Raw genomic sequence first — 15,875 nt, forward strand, 5'->3', positions numbered from 1 at the left:
GGCACTGCCTGAACATTTTAGGAAGCCTATAAGGGTTTTAAATTCCTATACTAACGGCAAAAGTATTGGCTGGTATTGGCCAGAAATTCACCTATACAGATACCACAAAAACTAGCCAATAGCACCAATACCCATAGTTGAGCACATCTCTAATAAGAATGTTTATGATTTACCTTCAGAATTGATTGCTACTGCATCCAAGATATCCAGCTTTGAGTTGCCTAAAGTTCCATTAAAATTTTTAAATGCTTCCTGAGTTGTTTGTTTAAGGATTCAATATTTATCGTGTTTGTTTTCTTTTACAGGATGACCAAGGAACGATGAATGATAACACCATTCATTGGGTTGTATTTTTGAAAGGCAATCAGAGATGTCTGTTGTTTACTGATGATATAGAAATAGCATCAGCTGCTCTGAATGCTGTTGAATTGGAACGAATACAACAGGAGATAAAAATATCACTAAACTGTATAGGTTTGTCATTAGTCAATGATATCACCAGGAAGGAAGTTACTTATATAAGTCTTGCAAGGTATGTGTAAAATTAATAGTAACCAGAATGCTTAAAAACTGCTAAAATTCAAATTAGAACCATTATTGAAAGGCTATTTGATTAACTTTACCTGTAATATACTTTAGAGTACTCTTGTATAAGGCTCTTTTTGGCAGTCAGGTACTGCATTGACAATACAGTGGTCCCCCGTATTCGCAGGGGATGTGTACCAGACCCCCCATGAATAGTTAGAACCCGTGAATAGTTAGAACCCCTATTAAAATGTTTAAAACCTCCGATTTTGTTAGTTAAAACTCAATAAAAACCCACTAAAACTTTATATACCTGGTTATTTTAATAGTTTTATCACAAAAAGTGCATTTTATGATTAAATTGATAAAAAAAACAGGAATTTTTGGATATTTCGCATAGAAAAATACAGTGAAAAGGCGAGTTCTCCGCGAATAATGTGGGGAAATGTTCCAGAGAGAAATCCGCGAATGTGTGAGTCTGCGAATCCAGAGAATGCAAATATGGCGGGTTCACTGTACTTACAAACATGCAGTTTGGATAACTACATTTTTTCAGTGATAAATTATGCGGTGCAGTGGCCACTAAATCTATTACTGTAACATATGTACTATACCCCAAAGTTTACCACTGCTGCTTTACATTTTTCATGTATAGGAATTTTAAGTTCTTAAGGGTATCATTAGGCTTTTCAGAATTCATAGTAATTAATTTCATCATTTGGAAAATTAGTTGTCAAGTCTTCTCTTGGGTAATTCTGCACAAGTCTGAAGTAGTAAAACAACTCACTTTCTTTGCTATAACTTAGGAAGTTTACCAAGTGCAAATAAGAGACTTTTTTTTATAAGAATTCTCCATGGCTTAAAGCCATTTTCCTTGAATTATACTAAAGTACATGTTTTTACACTTTTATTGTCAATCCAAAAGTTATGTATATATTATACATACCCCTTAACTTCATAAGCAATACGCAGGAAAACATACAAGACTTAAAGACCCACATTTCACAATTTATAGCGACTGCTCAAAGTCGCCATCTGGTGTAGGCTAAAAAGTTGTTATCTTTACTGACTCAAGAAACTCTTAAAAGTCTCTGAGAATTTTTATAAAAATCCCATTGTCAAACATGTAAGTTTTCTCTGCAAATTATTTGAAATCTGTATGAATATTAAATTATGATGAATCACTTGGGTTGTAACCATTAAGGAAAATGACGATTCTGATAAAGTAACTATAGCTGCAATTAATATGAATAAATCAGTTATTCCTGGTCTTGTCAGTGATTCGTTATCATTAAAACTTATGTATCCTTAATAAATGGAAAGCTTTGGGGCATAATGAAACTGATAACAAATTAAAAAAGTTTAAACCCAGTGTTAAATTGTGGTATTCCTCATTCCAAAAAATACCACTTTGGAGTCCACCCAAAAAGTCACTTTCATGGGTAATTGATAAATAAGCCCCATGAGCCCATCTCAGAAAGCAGAGAATGTAAAACAACACTTACAATTAAATATATATTAAGCGTTTGCCCAGTATTCAATCAGCATTATATTTTAAGTTTTGAAAACAAACTATTGAAATAAGTTTTATCTGACTCGAAACACTTTCCATTTATCAAATGGTTACAATTATACCTACTAATGTAATAAATACAAAATATATTTATCGAAAACAAACCATTTGGACCAGGCCTAGAGTGTTGAGAATGTAAGCTCTGTAGTTTAAAGTATTTTGTGAATAATAATACATAATAATAACTTGCATGTTTGTCCCATAATTTTGATGCATTTTAAGGATAAGTATTAAGTAATATGTAGTATATCATTCAAATATATACGGAGTCCTAATAGAGTAGTGTTGTCTTACCCTGAAAAGATTTCATCATTTATAGAATACCAGTTGATCTTTACTGATTGCTGTTTTCAATTTTCTCATATCTTCTAGTTCTGGTGTTGTATGGGAACACTGCAAATTAAAAGGGAAAAAACATCGTCCCTTCACTCAAGATCAAACTGAAAATCTTGAAAAATGTTACCAGATGTATCAGAAACTGCTTCAGGGAGATGTTCAGTCCCATGTCATCAGTCATTATGTCATAAGTAAAAATTTAGAGGTAAGGTGAAACTGTGACTATAATGTTTCTTTGTTGTATCTACCAGTGTTGCTTCTTTCTTAGAAATTGCTACTTAGTGTTTTTTGACTACCAAGAAAATGAGATGGACATCACTGCTGTGATCAAGTTCACTCATTCCCAGGCATTTCCTCAGTTTCTTGTGAGATTCTGAAGAAAATTTGCTGGAGTTAAAAGGATCCATAATAGTATCCCAATACTTGTACAATCTAACAGAAAACACACACACTGAAACAAATATAAATGAAAAAGCAAGCAAACTAAACCAGCTTTAAAAGGGACAGAGAGCAAAGCATGCCTTCTCTTAAAGGCGGCAAAAAAGTAACTAGTTTAGTCATGAGATGCTGAAGGGATTGTGGGAGCTCCCACATGGCTTGTGATCCAGCCCAGATGCCAATAGCTCCTTGTGTACATAACGTTTATTAACTTACTGGTTTTTCAGCTGGTGCTAGATTTATCATAATGTTAAGACCAAGAGTTTGTTAGTTATGAAAAATAAGAATTTGATTAAATAAAAATTGTCTTGTTACTAGACTACTAATCTAGTTAGTAAAAAAAATAGAATTCTCAAGAAAATCTCAGTGAGACTAGGATTTCACATTGTTTGAATCTAGGAAAGTTTTTATCCATGTATATACTTGTTTATATAATTGGGTTTCCAATAGTTTGTTTTGAAGAGAAAGTACACTTAACTGTTACACAGGACATTGGTAACATGATGGCAGTTGTTTTATGTTTGGCCAGTAATATGCAGTACCTCCTTCATAAATGATTGCGTTTCTAAGGTTATGTTTGAGTTTATACTTCACATGTAAATCAAATCAGGTGCTCTTGGTGTATCACCAGGATCTGAATGTTGGTGTAAAATTTTCTTTTATTTTCATGGATAATATGTAAATATGCATTCCTAGTCTTTTTAATATTTGTTAGATTATGATTGGTTTTAGAATTTACTTTTGCTCTTGGTTTAGTTGCATACTTGTGTATACAGAGTACAGCATGGGACTTTGATATGCTTACTTAAGATTCAATTATAGTATTGCTTTTGTTCCTCCTTAAGTTAACTATAAACATATGAATGCTAATGAACATCATCTGCCATCTCTGGTAACGTGATGAATTTGATATATAACCTTTTTTCTACTTTCAGGTTGATTATATCACCATGACTGTTAGTAAACCATTCAACAGAAAGATAAGAAGGACTTTTCACCCAGGCGTTTGGCTAGAGGTTAGAATTGTAATTTTTTCTTTTTTACTGAAATTTGCCTATTTTCCTTGTTAAACTATTGCAGAGAGTTTGAAAACTAGTCAGTGGGAAAAGGGTTTATAGTAGGTAATGTTAACGTTGTCATACTATGATGACTTCGTAAGCTTTTAACATTATAAGTTGTTAGTTGTTCATACGCGAACAAACCCTCGGTCTTAACAATAGGATCATTTCTAGCGCCTAGCTGGATCCAGTAAAAAAGTAGATGAAAGCAAGGAATCTTGTGGTGTCTGGCAACGCATGTGTAGATTGGGTGAAGAGTGGTCAAACGCCGAACATCTACGCCAGTCTTTCTTTACCGCCTTGGGACGAGAGTTGGGTTTTTCCTCTCTTGGCGTTTTTCCCAGTTTTTGCCTGTTTCGTTCCTTTAGTGTGTTTTTACCTATATTATGGCTGCTTCTGCTCCTTCTCAACGTCAGCGTTGGTGCCCCGGAATTCCTGGATTCCCGTGTTCTCGTTTCTTGGCTTCGTCAGCGACGGACCCTCACATCACTTGCAGTAGGTGTCTTTCCAATTTTTGTACGATTACGAATCCTTGTATGGAATGCCGAGCATGGCCTTTGGAGCAGTGGAGGAAGTTTTATGGTAAGAGGGAACGTCGGAGAGTCTCCACTCTTCCTTCTTGGGAGGGCTTTACTTCTAATCCCGATGTTTCGTCTTCCGAGAGAGAGGCTTTTCTCAGAAGTCAGCTGGGCACATGTCCAGCAGTCTTAGGAAGTCAACCTCCGCAGTTTACCAAGGCAAATGGGCGATCTACTGTGATTGGTGTTGTAAACGGGATTTTCCTTCACTCGCGACCTCTATTCAGGAATAGCAGACTTTTTAACCTTCCTCAGAGATGAGAAACGTTTGTCTGTGTCTGCTATTAGAGGCTACAGGGCGGCTCTGAGTTTGGTGTTACGCCTGAAGGGTATCGACGTCTCCTCTTCCTGGGAACTTTCCCTGCTAGTTAGGGGTTTGAGCAGTCGTCTTCTCCAAGAGAGCTCAAGCCCCCAACGTGGGATGTTTCCTTGGTGCTTAAGAGCTTCGTTCCCTGTCCAGGCCCTGCGTTACTATCTTAAAAGGACTCGGCACCTTAGACCAGGCTGCCGCAGGCTTCTTGTCAGTACAGTACGAAGAAAGAGGTGTCTAAGAATACTATCTCTTTTTGGATACGGGAAGTCGTCAGACAGGCATACTTGACTCTTGATGATTCCATCACCACGTCTGTGCAGGCTAGAGCACATGATGTTAGGGGTATTGATCCCTCTCTGGCTTTCAAAAACAACTTGGCTGTACATAGTGTGTTGAGCGCTGGTACTTGGTTACGCCAGTCCATGTTCACCTCTTTCTATCTTAAGGATGTTGCCCACAGATCTATGGACACATTTTCCCTGGGTCCTGTGGTGGCTGCCCAACAGGTTGTGTATCTCATATTTGCCCTTAACGGGGCACCTTTGTATCTTACCTAAGATGATTGTGTGGATGAGAGAATGAGTGAGTTGGCTGGCCTCCTCCTCTCTCTTGTGCCTTTCCTTCTTCCTTCGGGCAGTTTAAGGAATTGACACATCATTTGCTGGACTAGTCTGATACAGGTGAGTGAGGTAGTCATACTGGTATTGTGGTCGTGCAGTATTCAATTTCTTACCCACTATTTAGTAGCATAGGCTCCGCTCCTGGGCAAGGAGGAGTCGGGAGTACTCAAACCCTAGTGCCCTGGTTTGTTTTTTGGACAGTCACAGTTTTTCTTTGGTTCCCTGTACAATGGTTATCCCATATATCATTGTATGTCACTCAGGTTCTGAGTGGTTAGATTTTAGTGTATCTAGCTTCTCAATGGGCTTCAGTCCCTCTCTAAGAACTATTTCTTTTGAGAGCTGGACTGGCCGGTAGGCCCCCAGCTGGTCTAGGATGTCTTATACCTCCTCCAAGTATGTCTATCCTATTGTTAAGACCGAGGGTTTGTTCGCTAATGAACAAATGACAAATTTTCTAAGACAATTTGTATTTTTCATAGCTACAAACCTGAGGTGTTAACGTTATACTGCCTGCCTCCAGCCGCCCCTCTTTTTTTTAAGTCATTCTGAGTTGGGAAAGACTGGCGTAGATCTTCGGCGTTTGACCACTCTTCACCCGATCTACGCATGCGTTGCCAGATACCACAAGATTCCTTGCTTTCATCTACTTTGTTACCGATCCAGCTAGGAGCTAGAAATTATCCTATTGTTAAGACCTCAGGTTTGTAGCTATGAAAAATACTAATTGTCTTAGAAAATTTGTCATTTTTAGCAAATCACAAAAACCCTGTTGTGCTTACATGAAGTGTGTGCAGATAACTCTATGCTAGTGATTAACATTTCCGTTTCAGTTCCGAACATCTCCACACCAAAGGCACATCCATTTCAAAATAAACAGTGTCCAAATTGATAACCAGTTAGGGGGATCCATGTTTCCAGTTGTGTTTGCCAGAGTGCCTCCGCCTCGCAGTGTTATGGCAGAAACAGGTGTGTGACAGTGTTTATGTTTCATCTTTAATTTTTGTTTATTGTTCATACTTTTTTTTAAGACTAACCTCTTGGTAATCCATTTTGATTTGGTTTTCTTGACTGAGGTATATTTTTAGGCACTATTTTTAACTATACTAGGTTTGTGTTTAAATTTTGAACTTCTGTATATTTTGTAAGTTATATATGAGGATTACTTTCTGGATTTGTTTGAGTGAGAATTGGTTATGTTACTCTATTATATAAACCTGGTTGTTGATTAGTTCCTGCTGATTACCACCTAGTTTTATAACTCCTATATTTATTATGAATAAAATTTGAAATGTGAGTTGATAGGTCTGGCTGCCCTTCTTTAAAATAATCATCTTTTCCTCAGTCTGCAGTTTGTCTTTTGCATGGGCTTCAATGCTTGCAATGCTCATTTTTTTCCAATTTCCAGCATTTTGCAGAAATTTCAGCATTGTCTTACAGTAAGTTAGTATGACTGGTCTTGAGTAATCATGTTTCTGAAAAAGAATAACTGTTGTTTTGCTAAATCAGCAGCACGTTTTTTATTTTGGTGACTAACTAGAGAAGAATTCTGTTATAAACAGATCGAAGGCAGAATATGTAAACCTTCTTGCTCATGCCACTTCATATAAGAAAAATATACTTGCTTTGTTTAGGTATTTGGAGATACTTTCACAGAAGTGTCAAGCCTCTTTGCAATATTTTACCTGTATAACTTCAATCTTAGTTATCTCCACAAATTTTTAATAGATCATGTGATGGTAGCATCTTTATCACCCATTGAATATCCATCATCTGTGTTACTGGTGAGCAAGCGACATGCCCATTTATTCTATTCCCTACTTGTATGCTCAAACAACCTTTTGAGTAGTTCATGTTGTCTCTGATATGCTGTAAAATCTTGTCAGTTTTTAAGTCCTTGATTGCAGGAAACCTCCCACACATAACTACTTTAGTCACATAGGTGTAAATCAAGTATGTATTCTGGTACCAATTACAATTTAAAGTTAATAGTAAGGTCATTAAGCATTGAACTTCAATCTGTTAGGGGCTACAGCTCTCAACTCCTCCCAAATAGCTGTTCATATATGGAAAGTAATTTATTTTGCTTTTTTATGAAAATGTAAATGATTTTATAAACAATTCTTGAAATTCATAGATAAAAGCTATTATTTGTATGGTGTCATTTGTGCTTTGTCAGGTTGAGAAATGATTTATTCTGAGAAATGCTTTATTCTCACTGTTGACATATTACAATTTTAGACCTAATTTAATCTTTTTTAGTAGTGAAATAAACCTGTTGTTTAGTGATAGTTTACATCTATGAGATATTTAGAATTCTGTTTCCTTAAGGATTGCCATTTTGTTACTCTTATTAACTCTGTGCCATAGTTTTGGGACAAAGTTGTAGGCATTTCAGAGCAACATTCACAAAACTCTTCAATTGATTCCAGGTAAAGGTTTTATATTTCATTATAATTGATTAATAATTTGGGGTTCAGTCATTTTAGAATAAGCATACAGGGGGTCCTCGAGTTACGACGTTGATCCGTTCTTAAGATGCGTCGTAACACGATTTTCAGCGTAAGTCGAACATTGAAAAATACCACATGATTTAATGTAAATACCTATCAATAACAACGAGAGAACAATTCCTTACCTTTATTAATTTGATTGGCTTGCACACTGGAGAGGAAGCTGCGGTGCTGGAGAGACTGGGGGAGGTTAGTGAAGAGAAAAAGAACCTCCAGAAGATGCTGAGGCAGGTGATTCTTGAGGTGAGGCAGAACATACTACTGGAGATGCTGAGGCAGGTGATTCTTGAGGTGAGGCAGAACATACTACTGGAGATGTTGGGGCAGGTGAGTCTTTAGGTGAGGCAGAACCTACAGAAGGTGCTGGAGATACTGGGGCAGGTGAGTCTGGGTTAGCAGAACATTCAGAAGGTGCTGGAGATTGTGGGGCAGGCGAGTCTGGATTAGCAGAGGCAGCTGAGGTAGAGGGTACAGGATCTCCTGCAGGCCTCTCTACCTTCTTAAAATACTGCTCCAGGTTAGTCTAAACAGAGAGCGACCTCTTTTCATCCAAGATCTCCTTGTAACACTGCATCAAATCCATGACGCCTCTGGAAACCCTAGTGAACCTGTCCAAGTTGGGATCCTGAGCCTCAAAAGTTGACAACGCTTGCTGCAACTCTGCAAAACCTCTTGTCAAGTCCTGCCTTGTGAAAGCCTTAGGCTCTGGGGTGGGTGCTTCTTCTTCTTCCTCTATCATCTGCTTCTCCAGTTGTATCAGGTCCTCAGCAGATAACTCCTCGCCATGAGACTCCATCATCTCTGTAACATCATCAACCTCCATCTCCAAATTGATTTCCTTACTCAGGGCAACAACGTTCTTGACAACTAGCTGAACTGTGTCCTCAAACCCATGGAAATCATTCACAAATTGAGGACAAATTTTCTTCCAGACACCATTCATGTTTGTTTGCTTAACCTCCTCCCAGGAATTAGCAATGTTCTTTACAGCATCAAGGATGTTGTAGGATTTCCAAAAGTCCTTCAGAGTCAAGTCCTTCTTGGTTTCAGTTGCCTGTAAAGCCACAGCAATTGTCCTTCGTAGGTAGTAGGCCTTGAACGAAGCAATCACTCCTTGGTCCATAGGCTGTAAAAGGGCCGTGGTATTAGGTGGAAGGTAAACCACCTTGACATTAGGGTTGAAGTCTCCCAGCTGGGCAGGGTGTCCAGGGGCATTGTCCAGCACTAGCAACACCTTAAAGGGGATACCCTTGGAGGCGCAATACCGCTCCACACTTGGAACAAAATGGTTTACGAACCAGTCCTCAAACACTGCAAGTGTCACCCATGCCTTCTTGTTGGACTTCCAAATTACTGGTAGTTGACCCTTCCAAATGCCCTTGAGTGCCCTTGGATTTTCAGCCTGATACACCAACAAGGGCTTCAGTTTGAAGTCGCCAGCAGCATTACCCCCCACCCAAGAAGTAAAGTTAGCCTCTCCTTGCTGGCTTTATGACCAGGTGCTGACTTCTCCTCCTTGGCGATGTAAGTGCGGTTAGGCATACGTTTCCAAAACAAACCTGTCTCGTCTACGTTAAACACTTGCTGAGCAGAATAACCCCCCTCCTTAATTATCTCAGACAACGCTTTAGGAAATTCACTCGCTGCTTTCTCATCCCCACTAGCAGCTTCACCTTGCACTTTAAGGTTATGGTAATTGGCCTGAGCCTTAAATCGCATAAACCAACCCCTACTAGCCACAAACTCTTCACTTTCACTTCCCTCCCCCTTTTCTTTTTTTCAACGCTTCAAACAACCTTTTCGCCTTCTCCTGAATCACCATAAGGCTGACTGGGATACGCCGTTGATTTTGGCTTCCCAACCAAACAAAGCACCAATAACCTTTCCATTTCAATTATTAGACACTACGCTGCTTAGTTATCACTGTCGCTTTCATAGGAGCAGATCCTTTCACATGTTCAACGATGCGCTCTTTATCTTTGATAATGGTAGCAACGGTCGAACGGCTAAGGCCAAGCGAGCGGCCAATGTTTGTTGGCGTTTCTCCCTTCTCAGATCGCTTTATAATGTCCACTTTAATTTCCATGGTGATGGCCTTTCTTTTCTTCGATGCACTACCATCAGAAGAGTCCGCCTTGCGCTTGGGAGCCATAACAAAGAGCAAAAAGTTACAAAAACGATACAACACGAGGGAGAGAGAGGCAGTGTAAACAACCAAAATGGCGTATGGGCGAGGAATGAGCGTAGCGAAGCGACGCCGTCCTCTCCCCCACAAAGCGTATTCTTCCGCCATGCGCTCGGAACTAGTTCGCGTTTGTTTACGTCGCTTACGACGCTAAACTGCGTAAGACGGAACGACGCAAAATATTATTTTTTATATTTTTATGGGGGCGCGTTCGTAACCACGAAACATCGTAAGTCGAGACCGGCGTAACCCGAGGACTTACTGTATATTTAGGGTGACTGTATTTTACACTGTGTTTATTAGCATATTTTTAGGGTAGCTGTATTTTACACTGTGTTCATTAAAATATTTAATTTTTCAGTTCCTAAACCATTTTGTGAGGTTAGCATTGTACAACGATTGACCTCACCCGTCTTCACCCAGTACAAGTATTTTGCTGTCCTAGTTCAAGAATTTCATGTGAAAGTAGAACTTCCTTTTGTGTATGCCATACAGGAAGTAGTTTTCCCTGCGTCAGAGACATCTAACAACTTATATTCAGTAAGTTACTTATATTCTAATCACATGCAAGGATGCATGCTTCGTATTAAAACAGGAAACTACAATTGTTCATATACGAAACAAACCTTCGGTCTTAACATTAGGATTTACTAGCGCCAAGCTGGAAACCGGTAGAATTAAAATTAAACTTGTGAGATCCAGGAACTATTGGCATCTATACTAGGTCACGGGGCATGTATTACCCAGAATGCCCTCGGCGTCACGTGACCCACCAGTTATCTTTCTACTGCCTTAAGAAAGGATGTGTTTACTGTCTATCTGTTTTAAAGCCGGTTTTACTTTGCCCGTTTTTATCCATTTCACTTTCATTTTTCTTGTTAATTTTCTTTCTCTCAGTGTGCTCAGTGTGCTCAGTGTGTGTGTGATCTGTAAGAGTGTGTAAGTGGTGCGATGGAGATTTTTGCTTCACCATTGGGATCTTCTTCCGTTTCGAAGACAAGACAAAGGAAATGCCCTGGAGTCAGTGGCTTTCCGTGTTCAAGATTCCTAACTTCGGTGTCAACGGATCCTCATCCAACGTGTAGTAGGTGCAGAGAAAATGTATGTAGAATTATTAATCCTTGTTCTGTTTGTCGCGGTTGGCCGGTGGAACAGTGGAGGAAGTTTTATGAGAAAGGCCAGTACAAAAGAAAGGATGACCAAGCATTGCCTGCTTCTTTTGTATTGGCAATACACCAGACTGCTCCATATGTTTTGCCACCTGCTTTTGATTTGTCCCATACCCCTTCGGTTTCTCCCAGCGGTTCGTTATCGGAAACTCCAGGAGGGGTTTTGGGTAATTTTATGCATAATATGTGGCATCTCCAGCTTAAACCTTGTCTTGCTAACAAAATGATTCAAGGTGGAAAGATCGATTACCGGTCTCCAGTCACCTATGGTACCAGGAAATGCGACTGTAAAACCTTGGAGAAGACAGCATTACTTCCTCTATTGCACCCTTGTCCAGCATCTTCAACTCTTCCCCCCCAAAGAGCTAAGAACTTTGGAAAATTGTAATGGTATGTCTGACTGAGCAGTGGACTGTCTGAGGAAAGGGGAGAGAAGTTGAATGGTAGATATCCCACTCACAGAACGTCTGCTACCCACTTCTCCACTCCATAATCTTGCCACTTGGCCCAGGCATCCCCCTACCCATGGCAAAGGAGAGGGAGAGGAGCCCACACTATTGACAACCACCTCTGCCCCTTCCCATAGATCCCCTCCAAGGTGTAGGGACGGGATTTGACTTAACCTGAGAGGAGGACCAAAGGACCCCAGCCAAAGCAGAACCCTTAGAAGACTTGACAGGCGAAGATCTTCTTACCTGTTTCTGAGGGGGAGGAGGACGGGACGACAGAAACGTGTCTCCGACTTTGAAACTTTGAAATTATCGTAACTTGAACAATACAGCTACATGTACACTGTATAAAACCTTATTATATCTTTACATACTCTAGACACCCAAAGGATTAAAGCTAGGCCTATTTCACTTTACAGTATTTATAATACAGGCAATCCCCGGCTTATGACATTCTGAGGTTACAACGCTTTTCAATTGTATATATCAGAAATTATTTCCAGGTTTACAACTTATGTTCCAGGGTTACGACGCCTACAACGCTGATCTGGCAGAAGAAATATGACTCCAAAAATGCAAAATAATCAATATTTGAAGTTTTTATTGATGAAAAATGCAATAAGAATGCAGTTTACATAGCTTTCAATGCACCCAAAGCATTAAAAGTAAGGTTTTTTAAAGATTTTTGATGATGTTTCGGCTTACAACGAGTCTCAAGAATGGAATCCCCGTCATAACCCAGGGACTGCCTGTACTATAATGTACTGTACAGTACTACTGTACAGTAAATTCTATCGTACTATACTGCATAAATGTAATTTTACTTCTTGCGCCATTGCGGGATTAAGGCACCTAGTATTCCGAAAGAAGGTGTGTGGCGGCCGTGGACTTTAAAATTGCTTAGCGTCAAAAATCGCCTAGCATTGGTAGCCAGTAATGGAACCCCTGCCGCTAACCAAGGGCTGACTGTACATGGCCATGTGACGATACGAGTACACGTCTATTAGGCATCGATCAAGCCAGGGTCCTGAGACACAGAATGTGAATGAAGAGAGCTTCTTAAAGGTGAACTATTCTCAGGATCAAGACTTCTACCAGGTGAACGAGGAACCTGTCCTTGGACCAAGTCTTTGACGATTAAAGAATCCTTACGTACAGCCTGAGCCACCTCTACTTCTGCAACCTTAGACCTCTTCATTGGAGCTTTGTCATCCTTATGACAATGAACTGGCACCAAGGCAGACAAAGGAGGGGCATTTCCAATCACATCCGCACTTACATGCAAACCAGAGGCACGTCCGGGTGCAGAAGACGAAGGCTTCACACAAATATTGTCACGAACACGTCCATGTGGAGAGGCATGGCCATGAAGGGAATATGTTGATGGATTATCAGCATGCACAGAGAAGACCTGGTCAACTAGCGACAGAGAGGAAAACTTCTTCCCGCAGACTCCACTGCCAGAACCACAAACGTTAACCTGAGATGGAGAAGGACAATCTGAGGGGAAGTAGGTGAATTGCTCCTCTTGGTAGAACGACCACAGACATGCGTGGGATAGACATGGACGTGAGAAGAAGGCAAAACACTCCCTCTGCTCGTAGAAGGCGAAATCGCAAAGTCCTTGACCCTCCAACGTGTGATGCAATTATGACTAGGCGGCGAAGAAGAAGGTGAAGCAACTTCTTTCCTATGAGACCTCTTAGCGGCAGGAGGAGGAGAAGAGACCTTTGTTCAAGTCTCTTTCATAGCAAACACAGAAAACTTCTCTTCCAGAACAGAGTTCAGCCTCTTGAAGACTGCCTGAAGCAAAGCCTTGGAAGGCTCAGCGAGCAAGGACGATGACATCATAGCAGGAAGGGATGATGTCATTGGAGCGGGAGGATGAGCGGCTGCTACCACTTATGTCATGGAATGAGTGGAAGCTGGGAGTCACTTCATGGCCACCTTATGATCAGAACTACAGTAGTACCTCAAGATACAAAATTAATCCGTTCCGAGGCGCCTTTCGTATCATGAGTTTTTCGTATCTTGGACCACATTTTACGTGTAAAATGGCTAATCCGTTCCAAGCCCTCCAAAAACACCCAGTAAATTTCATAATAAAGCTAAATTGACCTATAAACAATGAAATACTACAACAATTTGGACCATTCAATACCTAAATTAAGAATAAAAATGCAAAACCTGTAAATAAAGTGTATACTATTAGTGTACAAGAAATATTACTGTAACGTAAAATGTGGAAACTTACCTTTCGAGTGAGGCTATCTCCAAAAGTGGCAGTAGAGGAGGAGGAGGACAAACGGCAGATAACGTACGTACGTACGTACACTTAACTTAACGAAAACACATAAAAAATTTAAGGAAAACTATAGAACTAAAATTTACGAAACACATTAACAAAACTGTAACACTTACCTTACAAAAATCTAAAAATTAAAATTTTTTTTCCTTTTTTTTTTTTTTTTTTTTTTTACAGAATTTCAACTTCATCACCACTTTCAACATTCTGTTTTTCATCACTTGGTTCTTCCGTTTTGCTTTCAACTTTGTTTTATATACTTGGTTCTTCCTTTTTTGCTTACTCCTGCTAATGCTGAAGGCCTCTTTAAAAAATAACGATCCAAGGAAGATTGCTTCTGCCTACTTTTCACAATGTTCCTGAAACGACTCAGGCAAACGTCATCAAACTGCGCAAGCATACGACCTGTGTGAGCCTTTTCGGGGTGTCTTTTTTTTCGATAAACAATTGCATTTTATGAAAAGCGGCTAGAACATCCTTAATTTCTGCCGTTGTCATAGGCTCCTCCTCCTCTTCCTCGCCGCTGCTAGAGAACTCCTCTTGAACGACGTTATGTTGCATGGCCTCCAACTCCTTCAAGTCATCCGTTGTAAGTTCCTCTTGGTGCTCCTCGAGAAGGTCGTTGATGTCGTCCTCGTCGACGACCAACCCCATGGACTTGCCGAGTGCAACGATCTCGTCAAGATCTGGTTGGGAAACAGTTTCGGGATCGTCAACTGTTTCTGACTCTGCAGCACCAGCTTCGCCCACGTTGAATCCCTCGAAGTCTCGGGCGGATACGGCATCAGGCCAGAGTTTCCTCCAAGAGGAATTCAAGGTTTGCCTCGAAACCTCCTGCAAAGCTTGGTCGATGAGTCGGATGCAAATGACGATGTCGAAATGCTCCTTCCAAAATTGACGCAAGGTGAGGTTTATGGTATTGGTGATGTCGAAACATCTCTTGAAAAGATGTTTCGTGTACAGCTTCTTAAAGTTCGCTATCACTTGCTGGTCCATGGGCTGGAGGAGAGGGGTGGTGTTGGGCGGAAGAAAAAGAATCTTGACGAAGGAATACTCCGCTAGGATATCTTCCTCGAGGCCGAGGGTGGGGAGGGGCATTGTCCAACACCAGCAGACATTTCGGGAGAGGCGCTTCTCTTCCAAAAATTTCTTCACTGTCGGGCCGAAACACAGATTTACCCACTCGGTGAACAAAAGCCTCATTACCCAGGCTTTTGCATTAGCCCTCCACATCACTGGAAGCTTCTCCTTCAGCACTTTGTGGGCCTTGAAGGCTCGAGGAGTCTCGGAATGATACACCAGTAGGCTTCACCGTTGCAATCCCCACTGGCGTTTGAACAAAGTGCGAGCGTAAGCCTGTCTTTCATAGGCTTATTCCCGGGTAGCTTCTTCTCTTCCTCCGTGATGTACGTCCAACGAGGCATTTTTTTCCAAAAAAGGCCAGTCTCATCACAATTGAAGACTTGCTGAGAACTGTAGCCTTCCTTGGTCATCATCTCGTTGAAAGTCTTCTTAAATTTCTTCGGCTGCTTTCGTGTCCGAGCTGGCAGCCTCCCCATGACGCACCACCGAATGGATGCCAGTTCGTTTATGAAATTTCTCGAACCAGCCATGCGAAGCCTTGAACTCTGGGGTTTGCGTTGAAGTCCCTTCCCCTCCGTCGTCTTCCGCCTGCGCAATCAAATCACGCCGAAAATAGCGCGGCCTTGTGGGCGATTGCTGTCTCCGTTACCGTATCGCCAGCAATTTCTTTGTCTTTTATCCAGACGAGGAGCAGCCGTTCCATCTCGTCGTGCACGTGGGTCCTCTTGCT

General features: G+C 40.7%; 1 protein-coding gene across 1 annotated transcript in view; it reads left to right on the forward strand.

The window, feature by feature from the left end:
• Positions 1-15,875, forward strand: part of LOC135216964 (intermembrane lipid transfer protein Vps13-like) — an 840,085-nt gene that overhangs the window by 672,161 nt on the left and 152,049 nt on the right. The window contains 5 exon segments of the mRNA XM_064252490.1: positions 306-532; positions 2,471-2,639; positions 3,808-3,888; positions 6,275-6,410; positions 10,501-10,679. Of these exon segments, the coding sequence (XP_064108560.1) occupies positions 306-532; positions 2,471-2,639; positions 3,808-3,888; positions 6,275-6,410; positions 10,501-10,679 (792 nt within the window).

Source organism: Macrobrachium nipponense, chromosome 7, assembly GCF_015104395.2.
Source record: "Macrobrachium nipponense isolate FS-2020 chromosome 7, ASM1510439v2, whole genome shotgun sequence".
Taxonomy (NCBI): Eukaryota; Metazoa; Arthropoda; class Malacostraca; order Decapoda; family Palaemonidae; genus Macrobrachium; species Macrobrachium nipponense.